The sequence below is a fragment of the Podarcis tiliguerta genome (genome assembly GCF_965153285.1).
Source record: "Podarcis tiliguerta genome assembly, chromosome: W".
NCBI lineage: Eukaryota > Metazoa > Chordata > Lepidosauria > Squamata > Lacertidae > Podarcis > Podarcis tiliguerta.
The window spans coordinates 13,344,302-13,367,774 of NC_139552.1; the positions used below are offsets into that span (position 1 = coordinate 13,344,302).

The 23,473-nt window shown below is 43.9% G+C and overlaps 1 protein-coding gene across 4 annotated transcripts in view; it reads left to right on the forward strand.

The window, feature by feature from the left end:
• Nucleotides 1-23,473, forward strand: part of LOC310668835 (fragile X messenger ribonucleoprotein 1-like) — a 170,730-nt gene that overhangs the window by 119,903 nt on the left and 27,354 nt on the right. For 2 of the 4 annotated variants that reach the window (XM_083422166.1, XM_083422165.1), the window contains exons 11-12: nucleotides 14,765-14,851; nucleotides 21,920-22,115. In XM_083422166.1, coding sequence (XP_083278292.1) covers nucleotides 14,765-14,851; nucleotides 21,920-22,115 — 283 coding nt within the window. The remainder of the gene's footprint in view (nucleotides 1-14,764; nucleotides 14,852-21,919; nucleotides 22,116-23,473) is intronic. The other 2 variants (XM_083422167.1, XM_083422168.1) reach the window with 1 other exon arrangement.

Genomic DNA, 23,473 nt, shown 5'->3' on the forward strand with positions numbered 1-23,473 from the left:
CCTCTCCAGTGAAGCATTAATCACTGGGACCCACCCAGTGTTTTCATTTTGTATTTTTATGTTGGTGAACTGCCCTGTGATCTACTAAGTCTCAAACAAAGTTTGAGGCTATGAAATGCGCACGTGATCTCTTTGGAAGGCTCCTTTATCTTGCAGCAGTTCAACAATGGGACATTGGAAAAGTGATTGAATTTCCACTCACACCAGTTCCCCTGTCTTTAGGCCAAATTGGAAGATCTCTGAATAAAACCGATAAGAGCAAACTTGTGCATAAATTAAGAGTATCAAAACTCAAATAAAATCCATGGCCTGTTCATGCTGTTATATATGATGCAATGTTTATGGTACATAGCAATATGTGTGTGCCCTGTATAGTACATAGCATGATACATAGCATGAAGTTTCCTACAACCTATGGAGATGTAGCATACAAACTACTAGAAAACATTTGCATCACATCCACCGAAGAGGTTCACCTGATTTGTGATACGTACATGACTCCTAGCATAAAATATACTGAACATGGCAATCACTATGGGCCAGCATTATTGGGCAACATAATAGTGACAGGACCAGAACAGAAAGCTCCAAAAAAAAACCCTCAAGAGGTCTTGCTGAAAAATTCATTTAAGTCCTCTCTCGTTGCTTTCATTTGCAATGAATGGAAAAATGAATGGAAAAAGGATAAGTACATAAATATTCTGGGTGAAAGAACACTGTACGTTGCTACTTAAGATACATGCTATCAATACAAAAGACAAAACACTGTTATGAACTGCATACAAATTCCTGAACTTAAGTGTCATTACCAGGAAGCTGATACATGCATAATTTCCCATATCCAATACATAGCTCAGCAACATAACTCAAAAAGAAAAATTGTCATTCGAGCCAATGACATGGACATTCTTGTTATGCTGGTGTATCATCAAAGTAGACCAGTATAAAGTAAGCAGCACATAAGCTTACGTTATACTGGTCTACTACGAGAATATACTTTGGCCGCCTCATGAGAAGAGAAGACTCCCTGGAAAAGACCCTGATGTTGGGAAAGATGGAGGGCACAAGGAGAAGGGGACGACAGAGGACGAGTTGGTTGGATAGTGTTCTCGAAGCTACAAACATGAGTCTGACCAAATTGCAGGAGGCAGTGGAAGACAGGAGTGCTTGGCATGCTCTGGTCCATGGGGTCACGAAGAGTCGGACACGACTAAACGACTAAACAACAACAACTACTACTACTACTACTACGAGAATTGGCAGCATAGGTTCATTTCTGGTGTACCATCAAAGGCACTTCCAGAACTGTAGTGTGTGGATGGAAAGTGGATTAGCAACAAATAACACAAGACGTTTTATAGATGTTACCAATATTGCAGAAGATCTTGGTAATGATTTGGCTTTGGCACTACCTGGCTTCCATGCATTTGCTGGATCGGACTTTACTGCATCTTTCACTAGACAAGGAAAGATTAAACCTTTCAGGATAATGTACAACAAATGCGAAGTTTTTTGCAAGTGTAGGAGAGGAAGTGGAACTCACAAATGAGTTATTTACTGGTGCTGAGCAATACATGTGTGCCCTGTATAGACAGTCTGTTTACACATCAGTCACACAAGCAAGATACAATTTGTTCAAAATAAAATGTGCTGCAGTGACAACCTTTACAGAAGATTCAAGGTATTGATCCCACTCTTCTTCCCCTGTCAAGAGCTGCTATTTGTGAAAAGTTAAAAAGAAGCAATGCTGTTGCACTAATATGGAAGAAAGCTAACCAGCAAAACCCACACCACGGAATTGATCTGGTGAAACATGGGTGGTATTTATGTAATGGGAATTACAAAATTCAGTGGTTTGAAGAACCTATGTGCCCTGAGTACCTTGATGTGGTAAATGATGAAGGCTTAGAAAGTGAAGAAGAGGATGCATACAGTAGTGACAGCAATGACTAAGAGAACCGAAAGACTATTAACAATTATTTGGCAGATAGAGGACTTCCAGTCTGCCTGGGAAGTGGGATTGTGGCGTGAAGCGGTTCGTCCTGTTAAAGACGTCTGTTTGGGCTACTTTGGACCTGTAGGGGAAGCGCTAGGGCTACGCGCTCCCCTGAAAAAGCCCCACAGAAGAGTGGGGTCTCAAGGGGACCAGATGAAATGGGGTAACTCGCCGCAGCTTCTCTGCTTTCTTGCTGCTGCGTCTGCAGCGAGGGGGGGGGGGCGGGAAGCGGCTTGAGTCCATTCACGGTGATATCGCAGTCCAGTAGCTGAAGCCACAAGTCACCACCAAAAGCAGCTGATTTTCCAAACAAGGTAATCAATGCCAAAAGCTTTTAGATATTTTATTTAATAAATTTGGACTTTAAAATTAATTTGGAGAAGATGGAAACTAAATAGGAAGTCAACTTCCGTTTTCTGAATGACAGGCTCTGCAAGCAGAGATTTGTGAATGAGAGATGAGATAATAATAATAATAATAATAATAATAATAATAATAATAATAAATAATCTATACCCCGCCCGCCCATCTGGCTTTGTTTCCCCAGCCACTCTGGGCGGCTTCCAACAAAACACTAAAACACAATAACCTTTTAAACATTAAAAGCTTCCCTAAACTGGGCTGCCTTCAGATGTCTTCTAAAAGTTTAGTAGTTATTTTTCTCTTTGACATCTGGTGGGAGGGCATTCCATAGGGCAGGTGCCACTACCAAGAAGGCCCTCTGCCTGGTTCCCTGTAACTTGGCTTCTCGCAGGGAGGGAACCTCCAGAAGGCCCTCAGCGCTGGACCTCAGTGTCCGGGCAGAACGATGGAGGTGGAGACGCTCCTTCAGGTATACTGGACCGAGGCCGTTTAGGGCTTTAAAGGTCAGCACCAACACTTTGAATTGTGCTCGGAAACGTACTGGGAGCCAGTGTAGGTCTTTCAAGACCAGTGTTATATGGTCTCGGCGGCCGCTCCCAGTCACCAGTCTAGCTGCCGCCTTCTGGATTAGTTGTAGTTTCCGGGTCACCTTCAAAGGTAGCCCCACGTAGAGTGCATTGCAGTAGTCCAAGCGAGAGATAACTAGAGCATTCACCACTCTGGCAAGACAGGTTGCTGGCAGGTAGGGTCTCAGCCTGCATACCAGATGGAGCTGATAAACAGCTGCCATGGACACAGAATTGACCTGCACCTCCATGGACAGCTGTGAGTCCAAAATGACTCCCAGGCTGCGCACCTGGTCCTTCAGGGGCACAGTTACCCCATTCAGGACCAGGGAGTTCTCCACACCCGCCCGTCTCCTGTCCCCCAAAAACAGTACTTCTGTTTTGTCAGGATTCAACTTCAATTTGTTAGACGCCATCCATCCTCCAACCGCCTCCAGACACTCACACAGGACCTTTACCGCCTTCACTGGTTCCGATTTGAAAGAGAGGTAGAGCTGGGTATCTTCCGCATACTGATGAACACCCAGCCCAAACCCCCTGATGATCTCTCCCAGCGGCTGCATGTAGATGTTGAAAAGCATGGGGGAGAGGACAGAACCCTGAGGCACCCCACAAGTGAGAGCCCAGGGGTCTGAACACTCACCCCCCCCCCCCCACTTTCTGAACACAGCCCAGGAGGAAGGAGCGGAACCACTGTATAACAGTGCACCCCGCTCCCAGTCCGTCTAGGCGGTCCAGAAGGATGTTATGGTCAATGGTGTCAAAAGCCGCTGAATGATCCAGCAGAACTAGGAAACAGCTCTCACCTTTGTCCCTAGCCCGCTGGGTATCATTGACCAGCGCGACCAAGGCAGTTTCAGTCCCATGGTGAGGCCTGAATCCCGATTGGAAGGGATCCAAATGGTCCGCATCCTTCAGGTGTGCTTGGAGTTGTTTGGCAACCACCCGCTCAATCACCTTGCCCAAGAATGGTAAATTTGAGACTGGGCGATAGTTGGCCAAATTGGCTGGGTCTAAAGATGTTTTTTTTTTAAGAAGCGGTTTAATGACCGCCTCTTTCAGCGGGTCTGGGAAGGCTCCCTCACAGAGGGAAGCATTCACCACCCCGCAGAGCCCATCGCCCAGCCCTTCCCGGCTAGCTTTTATCAGCCAGGATGGACAAGGATCAAGGAGATAGGTGGTCGGTTTCACTTGTCCAAGCAGCCTGTCCACATCCTCGGAGGTAACAGATTGGAATTGATCCCATGTAACAGGACTAGACAGAACTCTAGCACTCTCCTGCCCTGGCCCTGCTCCCACGGTGGAGTCTACCTCCTTCCAAATATGAGCAACTTTATCTGCAAAAAACTTTGCAAAAGCATTGCAGGAGATCTTGGGGTCCCTACCAGGCCCCGGTGGTGCAGGTGGTTCTGATAGATTGCGAACCACCTGAAAAAGTCTCCTGCTGCTGTTTTCTGCAGATGCAATGGAGGCGGTGAAGAAGGCCCTCTTCGCCGTAGCCATTGCCACTTGGTAGGCTCAACGTTGAGCTCTGTTGAGTGCAGTGAAGGGTTAACCTTCTGTGCCTCGGAGCTGAGGGGAAGAGCTTACCAGCCAGGATGTGACGTGAGCAGCCTGGTACGCAGTGTGTGTTCAGTGGGAACCGAAAGCAGTTAGTTGAACTGCGCTGTTCCGGACAAAGGGAGAAGAGAAAATGCAGTTGCATTCAGATGGGTTCTGATCTTTGTATATATGTGTTTTTGGAGCAATAAAGAACTTTAAGGAACAGAAGCTGACGCCTCGGAATTTTTCCCTTATCACACGCACGCTGAGCTAATTCTGCTGATGATTTTACGACCTACAGTGGCCCGCGCAGCGGAAGTGTGCCGGGCGCCATAAAACAATAAATCTGCCCGAAGAGATTTATTGGAGGAGGTCGAACTCAATTAACAACAGGTAATGGAGGTCAACGCGAAGCGTGTGAAAAAGGACGTTGAAGCAACTGTGTGCCGAACGTCAGTTTGATCGATTGCCGAGGCTGCAGAGGCAAGTCGGAAAGAGCCGGAAAATGCCCAGTTTGGTGTTCTGAGTGAGTAGAAACCAACAGAAGGGACTGAGAAGGGTGGAAATGGCTCTGAGGGACAAACATGGCTTTGAGCCTTTGCCATGCCAGAAACTTAATTCCAGCAATTGGCTGGAATGGTGCTTCCAAGTAGAACTTTCCCTTGTTGGGGCAAATTTGTGGGGTGCAATTCAGCAACCACAGAAAGCAGCTGGGAGCACAGAAGCTGAGAGAGAAGCTGAGCAGTGTGTGCTAGCTTTTCTAGCTGAAAATGTGGATGCACATCTGTTGCCCATCGTTCTGGATGCACAGAAGCCAGAGGCAGCTTGGCTAGCACTCCGAGAGGCTTGTGAGGCAGGAGTGGAAAGCAAGGGCCGAGACGTGGCTGCATCAGAACAGGAGAGGCAAGATGGCGCCGGCAACCCAGCTGGGAGGAGCTGGGAGCAGCCCCCAAGGTGGGGGGGGGGGGCGAAGGGACTGTTTCAGTTACTGTTCCTGAGACTGTTGCTTGCAATGCTGCTCGTGATGCTGTTGCTGAGCCTGAGAGCTGTTTGGCTGCTGAGATGTGGCTGTGTGAGGAGCCTGGAGAGGGGCCAAGAGTTGGGAGCCCTAGACCCACCAGAGGGGGTGCAGGAAATCGTCCTGGGAGCCCTGGGAGAAGTGGGGGGGCAGTGAGCAGTGAAAGCTCAGAGAAGCCTCTTTCTCCAAAGGCTGCCAAGAGTTGTTTACGCCTAAAGCCTTGCCGTGGGCAGCTGAATGCAGCTAGAAGCTTCAAGGCCAGCCACCTGGAGCAAGCAGAGATAAGAGCTGTGGACTTGTGTGGGAACGCTGAGAGAAGTCCAGTCTCCATGGCAACTGAGAGAGTTGCATCTACGGAAGCTGTGAAGGTCGTGGGCAAGTCTTCCTGCCAGGGGGAGTCTGTTGCCGTGACAACGAGAGAGAACAGCTACAGAAGCCCCAAGGAGGGGGGTAGCGAGAAGATTGTTGCTATGGCAACCCAGGAATGTCAACAACACAACTCTTTGACTGTCATAATTGACACTGGAGCAACCAACACATTGGTGCCATCTGCTGGTTTTTTGCGAAATTGCAGGCCAGTAAAAACTGACCAATATGTTACTATTGCAGACGGGTCTCGGAAAAAAATGACCGAAATGGGTTTTTTCTTCTGTCCTTTTCTTAAGCATGAAGTCAAAGCTTTTGCAGTGCCTGGTTTGACTAATTGTTTGTTAAGTGTCCATGATTTACTTAAAGAAGGTTTTCAAATTTCTCTTGCAGGTACCAATTGTGAGTTTTCCAAGGATGGGGAACACGTGTATACAGTACAAGCTAAAGACAATTTGTTTGCGGTTAATCTGTCTTTTTCCACAGGAGAAGAAGAGGACACCGAAGATGCCAAGGGGCAATGCGTGAATGTAGCGCCTCACAGTGGTTGTTCCCATATTTGGCACCGCCGCTTTGCGCATGCGGGGTGGAACTATCTTAAGAAAGCGCCAGGAGTAACTGAAGGGTGCAAATTTCGAAGTTGTGCGAGGTTTTTAGATTGCAATGCATGTAAACAGGCCAAAGTTGTGACATGCTCCTATCCAAAGTCAGAGAGACAGACCACACAACCCTTTGAATTGGTTCATGCAGATTTGTGTGGCCCCATGTCTGTGGAATCATTGGGAAAGTCAAAGTTCTCCCTGCTTCTCATTGATGACTTCTCAAGAAATTCTTGGACCTTTGCTTTGAGAACCAAAGCGGAGGCGGCTAAAGTGATCAGGGATTGGATCACAGCAGTGGAGGTAACCTATTCCACCAGAGTTCGTGGTTTTCAAAGTGATAGAGGTTCTGAATTCACTGGTTCTGCTTTGCAGGATTTCTTTAGGAAGAAGGGGATTAGCCACAGACTCACCGCTCCTTACTCTCCGCAACAGAATGGCGTGGCAGAGAGAAAGAACAGGACGGTGCAAGAAGCAGTGTCTGCGATCCTGTGGGACGCAGGGCTACCCCAAAAGATTTGGTCTGAAGCTTGGAAATATGTGGTGCATACGCAGAACAGAGTGTACAACTCTAGTGTAGGGGATACACCGTATTTCTTACTGCATGGGAAGAAGCCAAAGGTTCACTACCTACGTGTGTTTGGTTGTGAGGCCTGGGTGCTCATCCCAAAGGCTCTACGCAAGAAAGGCGAGCCAAGGGCAAAGAGGATGATCTTTGTAGGGTATGAGCCTGGCTCAAAGGCCTGGCGGTTTGCGTACCCAAGTGGCGGCCAGTCAAGGTTGGTTGTAAGTAATAGTGCTGAGTTCTGTGAACAAGCTGGTTGGGAACGTCTGCACGCTAATCCAGACGTGATTTTGCAGCAGTTCTATGACTCAGACGGTGAGGAGGAAGAGGAAGTTGTTGCAGGGGACCAAGGTCCAGAGCAACAGAGTCCAAGGCAGGGACAGCTCAGGATCCCTCAGAGGGGGGAACCTAGAACACCTCCTCAGGCAAGTGTCAAGCTTGAGCAAAAGAGTGAGCCCTCTTCACCCGTTGAGCCAGCCAGCTGTGAGGCCCAAGAGGCGCAGCAGGTCAGAGGGGGAAGATGCTGAGGTTGAGGAAGAAGCAGCAGGGTCACCAAGATTCACACTGAGGAGATCAGCGAGGACAAGGAGACCTCCTGATCGGTATGAGGCTTCAGGTATCTGGGTAGGTTCAGCCAGATGTGAACCTGATTCCTTTGAGGATATTCAGAGTTTACCTGAGGAAGAAGCAGTTGAGTGGCACAAGGCAATGGACAAAGAGATGAAGTCCATGAAAGATCTAGGTGTGTTTTCACTCACAGAGTTGCCACCAGGCAAACAGGCTGTAGGTTGCAGGTGGGTTTACCGTTTGAAACCCACGGACACTGGACAACCACAGTATAAAGCCAGAGAACGCTTTTAGCTTGTGCAGCACAGAGAGGCTGGAAGGTAAACCACTTTGATGTGGATGTTGCCTACCTAAACTCAGATCTCCAGGAGGAGCTGTACATGAACCCTCCTCCGGGGTTTGAGAACTTAAGGCAGGGTGTTGTGTGGAGGTTGCACAAATCCATCTACGGTTTGCGTCAATCTGCCAGAAACTGGAACATGTGTCTGAACGAAGCCTTGGAAGAGTTAGGTTTCAGAAGAAGTGTTGCTGATAGTTGTGTCTATTTGAGAGGTTCAGGTACAACCCAAGAGACCCTACAGCTGTGGGTTGACGACATTTTATACTTCTCGGCAACAGATGGACAGGCAGAAAAGTTTGCCAAAGAGCTAGGTAAACGGTTCAAGCTTAAACAGCTTGGTGCTGTCAAAACTTACCTTGGTGTCAGTGTTGAACGTGCACAGGATGGAAGTTTCTTACTCAGTCAGAGAGGTAAAATTGAGCAACAGCTTCAGAAAATGAGGATGAGTGATTGTACAGGAGTGAGAAGTCCAATGGAGACCAGTTTTGTGAAAGACAGCCAGCAAGGAGAACGCGCTGCGTTCGAAAATACTGAAGTGTTTCAGTCAGCCCTAGGGAGTTTGTTGTACTTGTCCCAGTGGAGCAGGCCTGATATAGCTTTTGCTGTCAATCTGCTCAGCAGGGAAGCTTCAAACCCTAGTGTGCATGCCTGGAATGGCATCAAGAGAGTTCTGAGATATTTGCAGGAGACCAAAGACCTTTGTCTTAGGTTACCAGCACAGGGAGAAGTCAAACTAACCTGCTATGTGGACTCAGATTGGGCTAACCTTGAGGATCGCAAATCTGTGTCTGGCCTAGTGGTTAAGTTTGGGAACTCAGTAGTTGGATGGAGATCCAAGAAGCAGAGCCTTATAGCGCTCTCATCCACTGAGGCTGAGTTCAGTGCTCTTTCAGAGGTGTGCAGAGAAGTGGAGTTCTATGCTTGCTTAGTGCAGGAAGTCTGTGGAGTGGATTGTCAACCGATACGTGTTTTCGAAGACAATCAACCATTCCTACGTTTGGCAGAGTCTGGCCAGTGCAAAGCCAGGACGAAACACTTAGACATTCGCTTTCGGAATGTGTGCCAAAGCGTTCAGGAGGGATTAGTAGCGCTGAAGTATTGTCCCTCTGCTAAGAACCTAGCTGATGGGTTCACGAAGCCACTCTCCTTCCAGAGACATGGAGAGTTTTGCGAAGGTCTGGGTTTGGGACGACCAAGGGTCGATTCTCCCCTCAGACACGAGGCAAGAGGGGGTGTTGAGTGCAGTGAAGGGTTACCCTTCTGTGCCTCGGAGCTGAGGGGAAGAGCTTACCAGCCAGGATGTGACGTGAGCAGCCTGGTACGCAGTGTGTTTCAGTGGGAACCGAAAGCAGTTAGTTGAACTGCGCTGCTCCGGACAAAGGGAGCAGAGAAAATGCAGTTGCATTCAGATGGGTTCTGATCTTTGTATATATGTGTTTTTGGAGCAATAAAGAACTTTAAGGAACAGAAGCTGACGCCTCGGAATTTTTCCCTTATCACATGCACGCTGCGCTAATTCTGCTGATGATTTTACGACCTACAGTGGCCCGCGCAGCGGAAGTGTGCCGGGCGCCATAAAACAATAAATCTGCCCGAAGAGATTTATTGGAGGAGGTCGAACTCAATTAACAACAAGCTCTAGCCCGTGTCCGGTCTGATTCAGAATGAGTTTTCCGCCACCGGTGCTCTAGCTGTCTCAACGATTGTTTCATCACCCTCAGCTCCGGGGAAAACCATGGGGCTGTCCGGGCTCCATGCAATCGGAGAGTGCGCTTCGGAGCCAGACAGTCAATAGCCCTGGTTAACTCCGCATTCCAGCGGGCCACCAGGGAATCAGCTGAAAGGCCATCAACTTGGGATAAAACATCCCCTACCACTCTCTGGAAGCCAATTGGATCCATTAAGTGGCGGGGGCGGACCATTCGAATCGGTCTCACCTCACTGCAGAGGGGAAGGGTTGCGGAGAAGTCCAGTTGCACCAGGAAGTGATCTGACCATGGCACTTCTTTTGTTTCGCTTTTAGTTAATGTTAGGTCACCAACATCCGTAGAGGTAAACACCAGGTCCAAGGCATGTCCGCGGCTATGAGTTGGGCCAAACTTATTCAGGGACAGCCCCATGGAGGCCATGCTTTCCACGAAGTCCCGAGCGGCCCCTTGTAAGGTCGTGTCGGCATGGATGTTAAAATCTCCTAGGACAACCAAGCTAGGTGTCTCCAGGAGCATATCTGCCATGACCTGAAGCAGCTCGGGCAGGGAATCCTTGGTGCAGCGGGGAGGTCGGTACACCAATAGGAATCCTGTACTGCCCCTATTGCCCAACTTCCAGAACATGCACTCAGAGAACTGGGTCTTCCCAATAGGACGCCTGGTGCAGACTAATGACTTCCTAAAAATCACTGCAACCCCCCTTCCCCGCCCACATGACCTGGGTTGTTGTGCGTAAGAGAAACCTGGTGGGCAAGCAGAGGCAAGGACAGGCCCATCTGCCTCATCCAACCAGGTCTCTGTCACACATGCCAGGTCAAATCCTCCATCCACAATCAGGTCGTGGATGGCAGTGGTTTTATTCATCATTGACCTGGCATTGCACAGCAACACTTTCAGGTCATGTGGGTTTCCCTTGCTGATTCCAGTATCCTTCCGGTCAGGGCCAGACCTGGAGGCAGGGATAGTCCTCAAACAACGACTAAACCTGCCTCCTCAGTAATGACATGGTCTGGTCTTAGCGTAACTCCTCCTCCGGCCCGTGATCACCCAGATCGGGTGTCCCAATACATTCCCTCCTGTGGAACCTGCCCCAGCCATTCTATTGGCTGAGGCCCACTCCCAGGCAGCCCTGCCAGCGAGTTTGGAAAATTCAGCAGTGGCCAGAGGATTGGAGAAGATCAGTCTACATCCCAATCCCAAAGAAGGGCAGTGCCAAAGAATGCTCCAACTACCGCACAATTGCACTCATTTCACACGCTAGCAAGGTTATGCTTAAAATTCTACAAGGAAGGCTCAAGCAGTATGTGGAACGAGAACTCCCAGAAGTGCAAGCTGGATTTAGAAGAACCAGAGACCAAATTGTAATCGTGCGCTGGATTATGGAGAAAGCTAGAGAGTTCCAGAAAGACATCTACTTCTGCTTCATTGACTATGCAAAAGCCTTTGACTGTGTCGACCACAGCAAACTATGGCAAGTTCTTAAAGAAATGGGAGTGCCTGATCACCTCATCTGTCTCCTGAAAAATCTCTATGTGGGACAAGAAGCTACAGTTAGAACTGGATATGGAACAACTGATTGGTTCAAAATTGGGAAAGGAGTACGACAAGGCTGTATATTGTCTCCCTGCTTATTTAACTTATATGCAGAATTCATCATGCGAAAGGCTGGGCTGGATGAATCCCTAGCCGGAATTAAGATTGCCGGAAGAAATATCAACAACCTCAGATATGCAGATGAAACAACCTTGATGGCAGAAAGTGAGGAGGAATTAAAGAACCTTTTATTGTGGGTGAAAGAGGAGAGTGCAAAATATGGTCTGAAGCTCAACATCAAAAAAACCCGAAGATCATGGCCACTGGTCCCATCACCTCCTGGCAAATAGAAGGGGAAGAAATGGAGGCAGTGAGAGATTTTCCTTTCTTGGGCTCCATGATCACTGCAGATGGTGACAGCAGCCACGAAATTAAAAGACGCCTGCTTCTTGGGAGAAAAGCAATGACAAACAGCATCTTAAAAAACAGAGACATCACTTTGCCAACAAAGGTCCGTATAGTAAAAGCTATGGTTTTCCTAGTAGTGATGTATGGAAGTGAGAGCTGGACCATAAAGAAGGCTGATTGCTGAAGACTTGATGCTTTTGAATTATGGTGCTGGAGGAGACTCTTGAGAGTCCCGTGGACTGCAAGAAAATCAAACCTATCCATTCTGAAGGAAATCAGCCTTGAGTGCTCACTGAAAGGACAAATCATGAAGCTGAGGCTCCAATACTTTGGCCACTTCATGAGAAGAGAATACTCCCTGGGAAAGACCGTGATGTTGGGAAAGATGGAGGGCACAAGGAGAAAGGGACAACAGAAGATGAGATGTTTGGACAGTGTTCTCGAAGCTACCAGCATGAGTTTGACCAAACTGCGGGAGGCAGTGAAAGACAGAAGTGCCTGGCGTGCTCTGGTCCATGGGGTCACGAAGAGTCGGACACGACTAAACAACAGAAAAATTATGGGGAAAAGTAAACAGAACTCGACTGTGGCAACAAGACAGAAATCTGGAGACAAGGGAAGGGTCTCTGCTCAGGAGAATACAGGAAAAAATGGCTAAATCTGACTTTTCAGAACTTAATGGCTTTACATTTTGCAGAATTTAAAAGGGGAATGGATCAGTCAATGGAGAAATTAACTAGGGAAGTAAAAGCTGACACTGAGAAAAATACTGATTTGCTCTCACAGAAATTTGACAAATTAGATGAAAAAGTGAATTCTTCAGAAGTCAAAATTGAGAAATTGGAAAAGTCAGCGGGCGAGGTGGAGGACATTAAAACAGAACAAGGGGCCGGGGGGGGGGGGCTCTCTAACAGACAGAATGAACTGAAAGAACAGTTGCTGTTTATACAATTAAAGCAGAACGCTAACACGGTTTGATTGCCAGAAAATTAAAAAACATACTTACAGAAACCACAACAAAAATGGACTCAATGGCAGGATTTAAATGAACGTATACAACTTTAATTACAAAGAACAAGAAGACTTAACATATTGACAAAATAATATTATATATAAACAGCTGAATGTAACATTTTATGTAACAAACCAGAAATGGAAGTTGAGGGAAGTCAATGGGGGGGGGGGGGCACTGGAAAATGAATGTTATTGATATTGGATTTTGTTATGAGAAAAATAAAATTTATACACACACACACAGAATTAATTTGCAGATTGTGAAAAATTCATTTATAATACTCATTAAAATATTCATTATTTGATTTCAGATTCATTAATCATTATAGTCTGTGATTTATAATAGTCAAATATAATAGTCTAAGTGTTTCAGTAAATAAATACATTTTACTCATCTGCTTTATGCTCATTTTTTAGTTACACTGAGTGACGTGTGGGGTAAAATACTCATTTCTGGAGTTTGGAACTAAAAAAACAGAAAGCTTAGATGTTATGTAAAATATTGACATAACAAGCTTTTGTTATTATTACCGTAAATTAACTTTATTTTTTAAAAAATAAAGCCTCTGCGACAGACCATTGATAAGTTACAGCCATTTCAATGCCTCGAAGTGAAAATGACATGGCGGCCATATTGATGACATCATATTTCATACCCCCACCACTGATATTTACTAAGTCTGCCATATTTTGTTTGTATAGGTAGTAGGCTTTCCAAAAAACAACAACACCACAGTGCTTTTGGCATTTCTAGGGTAAATAAATCTGGTCTAGCTCTTGGTCTATGATGGTCTGTAGAATGATAACATGATTTGACTCATTGAATGTGCCTCATGTGGGGTACTTTTCTGCCTAATTCAGAAGCTGCAGCTGCAAAGGGGTTCGTGGGACACCTAGCTTTATAGGCATTAAAGCAGTGTTGAGATCAGCAGTTGTTGCTTGTTAGCTTGTGAGCAAAATTAAAAGTTTTTTTGTTGACATTGAAAGCAGTAAACAACCTGGGACTAGGATATCTAGCAGACCACCTTCCATGGTACAAATCAAGCTCAGTTTTAAGATCTTTTGAAGAGACCCCACTGGTCAGTTCACAACCAACAAATTGATACTTGCTGACAATGTGGAAGTGGTCCTTTTCGGTGATAGCACCCACCTTCTGGAATCCCCTCCCTAGGTAATTCATGCGGTAGAGACAGTACTGACCTTTAATCAACTTTTTAAAACTTCGTTGACCCACACCTTCCTTAACTCTGAGTCTTAATATTTTTTCTTTTGTACACTGCTTGGATTTATTTGTGATATATTTTGTTTTATTTATTCCATAAAATATATATACCACTTGATTGTAGAAAAAAGCTCAAAGTGGTTTACAAAAATTATCACTAAAATATTTACAACCATAATTTAAAACATAGATAACGTTAAAACCACAACAGAGTAGACTAAAACAAATTAAAACTCATACAAACTTTCTAAACATCTGGATAGGCTTGTCTAAATAAGAATGTATTCAGCTGTTTTTATCAGGAAATTTTATTGAATAAATGTTGTATTTTTATATAATTGTATTGAATACTCCAAGTGAACCCACTGAAATGGTCCGTTAATTTCAGTAGATCTGCTCTGGGCGGAACTTAGTTGGAGAAAATTCTTAGTTTCTATGTAAACCACTTGGATAGTGTTACTTTCTTATTTGCTTGTAATATTTTATACTACTTAATATTATAACATACATAGGTCTTGGCTGCCATCTGGAAAGTTTGAGTATTCATAGTGCTTACTAGTAATCAGGGCTTTTTTCCAGAAAAAGAGGCGCCAGAACTTGTTGACCTTTCTTTAGGGGAGGACCTTCGCCCACTTGCCCCACTGCCATGGCAAAACCCCCCAAAACTGTCATCTTACGGCGCTGGCCTTCTCTGTTGCGCAGCCCCAAGATCAGTGCCAGGGAATGGCACCACAACACTACAGGGGTGCTGGAACGCACCCAAGAGGTGCCGGTGCTCAATTCTGGTGAGTTCCGGCCGAAAGAGGTTTTTCCTGCTGAAAAAAAAGCCCTCCTAGTATTGTTACTCTGAATTGTTTTACTAATGAAATTGCAATTTGCATGGAATCAAGTTACACATTATGTAGTGGCATTAGTTGCATCACCTGAAGACCTCTGATTCAAAACTTTATTTCTAGGGAATGGTTCCTTTTGTCTTCGTGGGAACCAAGGACAGCATAATGAATGCCACAGTTCTTTTGGATTATCACCTCAACTATTTAAAGGTAAGGAAAGGGCATCATACTATGTTGCCTTTTGGGAAAGTGGAAAAGCTGGCTTTAAAGCAAAGCTTTAAAGTGGTTTTTCAGAGTTTATAAGTGAATGCAAATTCCGTGGTTAAATTGTTCTGTTTTTTTTTCTTTAACTCTTAACTGAATGCTGAGTGATTATCATATTTTTTTCAAACTGGTTTTAGAAGAAGTCAAACCTCTTCAAGATGCCTAGCTTACTCTTGGGCCCAGGGTTAAGATCTACCTGTGAGAGAGGACTTTCCTTTTTTGTTTGTTTGTTTATTCATTTTTCCAATTTACACATTACATCTATACAACTCTTACCTTATTCTTACATAGACTTCCCAACTTATCTTCCATTGGTATCCTTGGTTTGCTACAACTCCTTACATTTTTTCTTTTCTCCTCTTGTCGTTTCCCTCTTATTTTCCTTTGTCTTGTCTGCCGTTGGTCATACACTTATCCTACTTCCCAATTAAACTCGATGCCGCTCCCACTCGCCTCTTGTTTTCTTTTCCTCATAATTTCTTATTTTGGCCGTCAAGTCTGCTAACTTGAGAAATTTTATTAACTTCTGCAACCATTGTTCCTTTGTCAGAACAATCATTTCTTTCCAATTTTTTGCATAAGTTATCCTTGTGGCCGAGGTTGCATATAGAAATAGGTTCCATAATTCCTAAGGCATATCTTCCCCAATTATTGCCAGCAAGAAGGCTTCTGGTCTTTTAGGGAAGGTGAATTTAAACATCTTTTTGAGTTCCTATCATTTCCCAATTTTTGTTGCATACTTACATTGCCACCACATATGATATAGAGAACCCTCTTTTTCTAAACTTTTCCAACATACATTGGATCCTCTCTTATTGGCATCAGATATCATCAATACACCATCTTAAAGATGTTCTCTGCATAGCAGGCTGAAAATTTTATCGTTCTGTTCCATATTTTTTCCCATGCTGAAAGTTCAATGTTATATCCGATATCTGGTGCCCAGTGTATCCTTGCCTCTTTCACAAATTCATCTTCTGTTTCCCATTCAAGTAGAGTTCTATACAGTCGTACCTCAGAAGTCGAACAGAATCCATTCTGGAAGTCCATTCGACTTCCAAAACGTTCAGAAACCAAAGTGTGGCTTCTGATTGGCTGCAGAAGCCCCATCGGATGTTCGGCTTCCAAAAGAACATTAGAAAATCAGAACACTCACTTTCGGTTTTCGATCGTTCGGGAGCCAGAATGTTTGACTCCCAAGGTATTCGGGAGTCAAAGTACAACTGCATACTTTCATTTTTATTTATTTTTTGTTATTTCCCCAATATTAATTTTATCAAATTCCGATCCACTTTCTACAAATCCTTTTTCTTTATCTCTTTTACAGATCTCGTTTCTTTGGAAGTATTGGAACCAGTCTGTGACTAGTTCCATCGCTTCTCTTTTTTAAAGTCTTTATATGTTCCCCAGTTTACCTCCATGTTCAACTTTTTTTTTACTGCAATCGCCTCCGTTGGAGATATCCAATGTGAGATCTTCCTTTCTAACACTTCTCTGTGTTTTGCCCAAGCACTATACACACTCCTCCTGATCACACAGTTAAAAAACTCTTATTTACTTTGGTCTTCTCGTAATACAAATAATTGTGCCATCCAAACCTTAGGTTAAATTGCTCCAGATCCAGAGTTCCTGTGTCCTTTAATTCCACCCACTCCTTCATCCACACTAACCATGCAGCCTCATAGTACAATCACAAATCAGGAAGTGAGAAACCCCCTCTATTCCGCTCATCTATTAGTATTTAGTATTTTGTTGTTGTTTAGTTGTTTAGTTGTGTCCGAGTCTTCATGACCCCATGGACCAGAGCGCACCAGGGACTCCTGTCTTCCACTGCCTCCCACAGTTTGGTCAAACTCATGTTGGTAACTTCGAGAACACTGTCCAACCATCTCATCCTCTGTCGTCCCCTTCTCCTTGTGCCCTCAGTCTTTCCCAGCATCAGGCTCTTTTCCAGGGAGTCCTCTCTTCTTATGAGGTGGCCAAAGTATTGGAGCCTCAGCTTCAGGATCTGTCCTTCCAGTGAGCACTCAGGGCTGATTTCCTTAAGACTTGATAGGTTTGATCTTCTTGCAGTCCATGGGACTCTCAAGAGTCTCCTCCAGCACCATAATTCAAAAGCATCAATTCTTCAGCGATCAGCCTTCTTTATGGTCCAGCTCTCACTTCCATACATCACTACTGGGAAAACCATAGCTTTAACTATACGGACCTTTGTCGGCAAGGTAATGTCTCTGCTTTTTAAGATGTTGTCTAGGTTTGTATTTAATCCTTGGCTTTTTGCCTTACCATATAAAGTTTGTTAAGTCCTTTTTCCATTGTTTAAAACAATGAGTGTTACTGATCACCGGCAATGATTGAAATAAAAAAATCATTTTTGGTAATATGTTCATCTTAATTGCCAATATTCTTCCCACCTTAGATAAATTCATGTGGTTCCATTTTTTCATATTCTTCCTTATTTCTGTCCATATTCTTTTAGCGTTATCTTGAATAAGGCTTAAATTGTTAGATGCAAGCCAGACTCGTAGATATTTTACTTTCTTTTCTTCGATTTCTGATGTGTCCCGTCCCCCCCAAATTCTCCTTTGCCTTCTTTTCTATGTTTTTGATGATCACCATTGTTTTTTCTTTATTAATATAGAATCCAGCAAGGTTTCCAAACAGTGTTATAATTTCAATTGTCTTCGGGATGCTTTTCAGAGGGTTTTCTAATGTCAAAACTACATCGTCCGCAAACGCTTTTAGTTTATAGTTCCTTTGGCCCACTCAAATCCATATAATTTCATTATTTTCTCTAATTCTTCTAGCAAGAACTTCTAGGACTAAAATGAATAGCAGCGGTGATAACGGGCATCCCTGCCTTGTACCTTTTTGTATACTATGTTCTCCTGTTACCATTGATGTTTATGTTTGCCCCTTGTTTTTGATAGATTGCTTTAATTCCATTTACAAAATTTCCCCTAAATTCCATAATTTCTAGTATCATTTTTCTAAACATCCAGGAGATGTTATGAAATGCCTTTTCCATACCTTGGAAGAGCAGTGTGGCTTCTTTATCATTTCTTTTCCCCATACATTTAATTATTTTTATTGCATTTCTTACATTATTCCTTATTTGTCTGGCAGGTAAAAAGCCTGTTTGGTCTTCATGGATGAATGTCTTCAATATTTCTCTTAGCCTTTTAGCCAAGATTGCTGCATAGAGTTTATAATAATTATTTAATAGGGAGATTGGCCTAAAGTTTTTCTGGTGGTGTATGCCTTCTTCCCCTTGTAGAATTCCATTCATCACACCCTTCAATGGGGATATAATAGCTTCTTGAAATGTTTTGTAATACATAGGTGTAAGACCATCGGGACCAGGTGATATGCCTATTTTCGCTTGTTTAATTGTGATGTCTATGTCTGCCATTGGAATTGGTTCAGTAGATACTCTATTTGCTTGGGAGATTACATTTATTGAGATACCTATATATTGCCTCCTTGTTTTCTTCTACCTTTCTATACAGTTTGGTGTAATATTTTTGGAATTCATTTCTTATGTCCTTTGGATTAATTATTATTCTATCTTCTATTGTAATCTATCTTCTATTGTAATCTATTCTATTTTCTATTGTAATCTTTATAGTTTGGTTTCCTCCCCCTTTTGAGTTGCCATGCTAGGAGTTTCCCAGGTCTGTTTGCCGATTCAAATTGCTTATGTTTCAGCGCTTCAATATTTTGCTCAACTTCATTTCGCATTATCATGGCAAATTGTGCCTGGATGACTTTCAGTTGCCAAGTAATAGTGATATTTCCTGGTTTGTCCATCAATTTCTTTTCTTGAGTTAACATTTCTTTCATTTATTTTTGTTTCTCTTCCTCTCTTTTCTTCCTATAATATACATTCTGTTGGATGGTCCTATACTGTTCCTTTGTTAATTTCATTATTTAAATTGAGCTCAAAATACTCTTTTAGTATTTCAGATTCTTTCCGAATTACTTCTTCCTTCCTTAGAAGGTTCTCATTTAATTTCCACCTACACAGTGTCTCCCCTTCACCTTTTAATGTCATTTTAATTGGATTATGGTCAGATAGGGTTCTTGGGAGATTTTCTGTATTTTTAAATTCTAATTATAAGTTCTTTAGACAGCCAAATAATATCTTTTCCTGTATGGACCTTTTTTGGATGAGAATAATCTGTAACATCGCAGGGACGTGGGTGGCGCTGTGGGTAAAACCACAGTGCCTAGGGCTTGCCAATCGTACGGTCGGCGGTTTGAATCCCCGTGGCGGGGTGAGCTCCCATCTTTCGGTCCCAGCTCCTGCCCACCTAGCAGTTCGAAAGCACCCTTAAGTGCAAGTAGATAAATAGGTACCGCTTTATAGCGGGAAGGTAAACGATGTTTCCGTGTGCTGCGCTGGTGCTGGCTCACCAGAGCAGCTTCGACAAGCTGGCCACGTGACCTGGAAGTGTCTCTGGACAGCTCTGGCCCCCGGCCTCTTAAGTGAGATGGGCGCACAACCCTAGAGTCGGACACGACTGGCCCGTACGGGCAGGGGTACCTTTACCTTTTTAATCTGTAACATCATGCTTTGTAGGGTTCTTATATCTCCACCCATCTATTAAGTCCATTAATTGGATCATTTCAAAGAAGATCTTTAGCAATTTCCCCTCTTTAGTTAGGCCTTGCTTGCCCGTTTTATCTTGTTCTGGTGAAATCATCCCATTGATGTCTCCCATTATGATTAGCTTGCCATTGTATATCTTAAACAGTTTCTCTTCTATTTTTTTAAATAGAAGTCCAGTTTGCTTTCATTTGGTGCATAAATTCCCACTAAGAGGATTTTCTCCCCATCCACTGTTATCTCTAACACCAATATTGTTCCTTCGCCATCCTTCGTTATAAATTTGGGTTCCAATTTGGGATTTATTAGTAGTCTTCTATCTTCCTTTTTGGAAGGGACGCGGGTGGCACTGTGGGTTAAACCACAGAGCCTAGCACTTTCCAATCAGAAGGTCGGCGGTTCAGATCTTTGTATGGGGTGAGCTCCCGTTGCTCGGTCCCTGCTCCTGCCAACCTAGCAGTTTGAAAGCGCATCAAAGTGCAAGTAGATAAATAGGTACCGCTCCGGCGGGAAGGTAAACGGCGTTTCCATGCGCTGCTCTGGTTCGCCAGAAGCGGCTTAGTCATACTAGCCACATGACCCGGAAGCTGTACGCTGGCTCCCTCGGCCAATAAAGCGAGATGAGCGCCGCAACCCCAGAGTCGGCCATGACTGGACCTAATGGTCAGGGGTCCCTTTATCTTTATCTTCCTTTTTAGACTCAGTGTTTCTCCCATACACGACATGACTCGGCAGTAAATTACTTCAGATTCATTAGTCCATAAACAAGCCTGGTTGGAGCATAACTATTTCAGCCCTCACTGGATGATTGAGTTGCCGGGACTAAACTCCTCCTCTTTCCTTTCCCTCAACACGAAAAACCCCACTTCCGCCTTTTCCCAGTCCCGCGCTTCTCAGCCATTCTCGTGAGCCTACGAGTTTGGGGTGATTCTACCCTTCCTAATTCTCCTTCTGTGTCATCCTCAGAGCTTGCCAGTGGATTGTTTGTGCTCTGCGTCTCCCTGTCTTTCTGTGTCTAAAGGTCAAATTCCTGTTGCTAACTGCTTCTCCCCACTCTCTTAGTAATTCCCCTCCTTCTTCTGTCTTGTCTGCCTCTTCTCGACTTGTCAGAACATCTACTTCTCTGACATTTCTTTTTGATATGTGTTTGTTGTAAACATATTACATCTAACTTCTGCTTTAATAAGTAGTTTGCAATTTTATTTATTTTTGACTTCACATTTAAACCATTTACATTTCATTAGAAGTTTTAATTCATTTCTTATTTCTATTTCCTGCCTATTCCCATTCTTGTTCATCTTCTGCCTCTCCCAAGGCCTTCCTATATCTTCTCAAGAATTCTTCTGCCTTAACAAATTCTGTAATTCTATACTGTTTTACTTTATAAGTGAAAATCAGTCCTTCTGGAAATTACCACCTATATGGGATTGCATTCATTTTTAATGCTTCCATCAAAAGTTTATAATTCTACCTCTTATTTAACAGTCTGGTGGGAATCTCTTTCAGGATTACTATCCTCTGTCCTTTGTCCAAAAAGCACTTCAAAATAGCAAGTGTGTTTTTTCTGGATGGGGGTTAAAGATGAGGACTCCCCCCTTTTAAATGGGGGGTTTGCAACTTGCACTCTTTTGTTGTCTGCTCACACTCACACAGGCACATAGTTCTATCCCCCCCCCCCAATATTTCAGTTTTCCAATCTTTCCTCCACCTTGTCTAGTTTTACAGGTCATTTCCCCCTCACCCCAATTTTAAAATTTGCAGTTTGTAGGCTTTCTCCCCCACCCCTCCGTCCACCGGATTTGCAAGTAGATTTTAAGTTACTCCTGTTACTCATGAGCAGCTGCTCTCCATATAGCTTGTTAACAGTTCAGATAAGTCTCCTAAATTTTCCTCTAGTTCCACCACTCTTTTATCCCAAGTTTTCCCCCTTTCCCTTTGAGCAGGGTTGTTTTTGAAAGGGATTCTGCTGCTGCTTAGTCTGCTTTGAGGCTTTCTGCCTCAGAGGGAATGTGGTTCCCCTGCATCACCTCTCAACCTTCTCACGATTCCTTCCAGAGCTCTCCTGCCCTGTTGGGGTTCGCTGGGTTGTGTAGAGCCCCGATTACACTCCAGGGTTTCGGGGGACTCATGGAGCCCATGCTTCCCCCCTCCCACACCTGTGACATTTCAATTTCACCTGGAGCGAACTCACCGAGCTGCAGGTTTCTTCACATAGCAGACCGGAAGTGCTGGACTGTGCATTATTCTTTTTCTTTCTCTTTTTGTTCAGATTTTGTATTTTATTGTAATGTATTATGAAAAGTCATAATAAAATCATATATAAAAAGATACCCACCTTACTAAGTCATTTAATGAGATTGGTCAAAATGGCAACAACTTCCTGTAACTCATTTCTCTGTGTATAGGAAGTGGATCAACTACGTTTGGAGAGGTTGCAAATAGATGAACAGCTTCGACAGATTGGGGCCACTTCTAGACCACCACAAAACCGCACAGACAAAGAAAAAGGATACATGACTGATGATGGCCCAGGTCTTGGAAAAGGTAGCCAACCCTACAGAAACAGAGGACATGGGAGGCGTGGACCAGGTTATGCTTCTGGTAGGTCACTTGGAATGTTCAAACTTCTCTCAACTCTGATTTCCTAATTTCTGGAATTCTTGTAAAGCAAACAGTAAACGAGGTTAAGCATGTCTAAAAATGTGAATGAGCTGCAGAGATTTAAACAAATGTGTATTTTGTAAATAATAACTGTGATACCTACTATGTTAGTTGCCAGGTTAATTTAGTTATCCACCAAGTCAGTGAAATACGATACAGACTAAACTTCTGTAAAGTTATAATCGTGGTAGCGTTACTAACATACAGTATTCCTTTTGAGTTGAAAGTAATGTTTCAAGTTCAAATACACTAGTTTCTCATCCAGTAAGAAGAGTGGGATTATTTGAAAAGAGATTACCTCTTCCATTATCCATACTTGGTTGGCAGAATTCTCATTTGTTGCTGTGTAACCAACTACAAACACACCAAAACTAGCTTTTATCTTAACCTAAAATTGTGATATTGTCAGGTGAAATGTATTGGTCAATGCCTACAAATTGTTATGAACATAGTTCTGTCTACACATGCTTACCAGATGAAAGCCACTTGAAGTAGTCTTAACAAGCCATTTTCCTGCAGGGAGGAGGGGATCCTTGGATGGGTCGTTCCTCCTGGTCACTCCACTGGGCAGGAATATGCAAATTAGAGCTGTTCTTACCTCACAGTGGGAGGGCGACTTCTCCAGTTTCCTTCCTGCCTTGCAGGTTCAGGTGACAGAGCTCCTTTCTGTCATCTTATTCTGAGAAGATCTTTACTTAGAAAAAAATCTTGAAGAAAAACTGAGTAGAGAACAGAGAGGGAGATAGAGAGAAATGCCCAGTTAGCCAGAACATGATCGTGGTTGCTGGTGGAGGTGGCAGGGACCGCCGACCAGGATACTCTTAAGTCCTTGGAACCAGCAGTCAACAGAGAAAATATGACTATGGAGGGCAGTGGGGAACTTTGTGTTCTCCCGTTTGATCATTGATGGAGTCACACTTCATCTGGAGTTCTACCAATGGATTTGACATGTGGTGGTACAAGGCTCAGGGATCTTTAGGTTTCTCTTCTTTGGGGTTTCATGAGGCTTCAGCCTTAGTCATTGACAGGGCATAGTTGCCTTTCTTTTATGCATTCTTTTGCATTTGCACCTTTAGTAGAACATAGTTTCTTTTTTAATAATTATTTTATAATTATTAAAACCGTGATTAAAAGAAAAATAGAAAATAAGACGTTTTCATACCATATTAAATTCATATTTTGGGATTCCTCCGATCCCTTGACTTCCCTCCGTTCCCTCCCCCAGTTCTTTTGTGTTATTTTATGTTATACATGTCCAGAGTTTTCTTACCTTTTAAATATTTCCAGTTTCAAACATT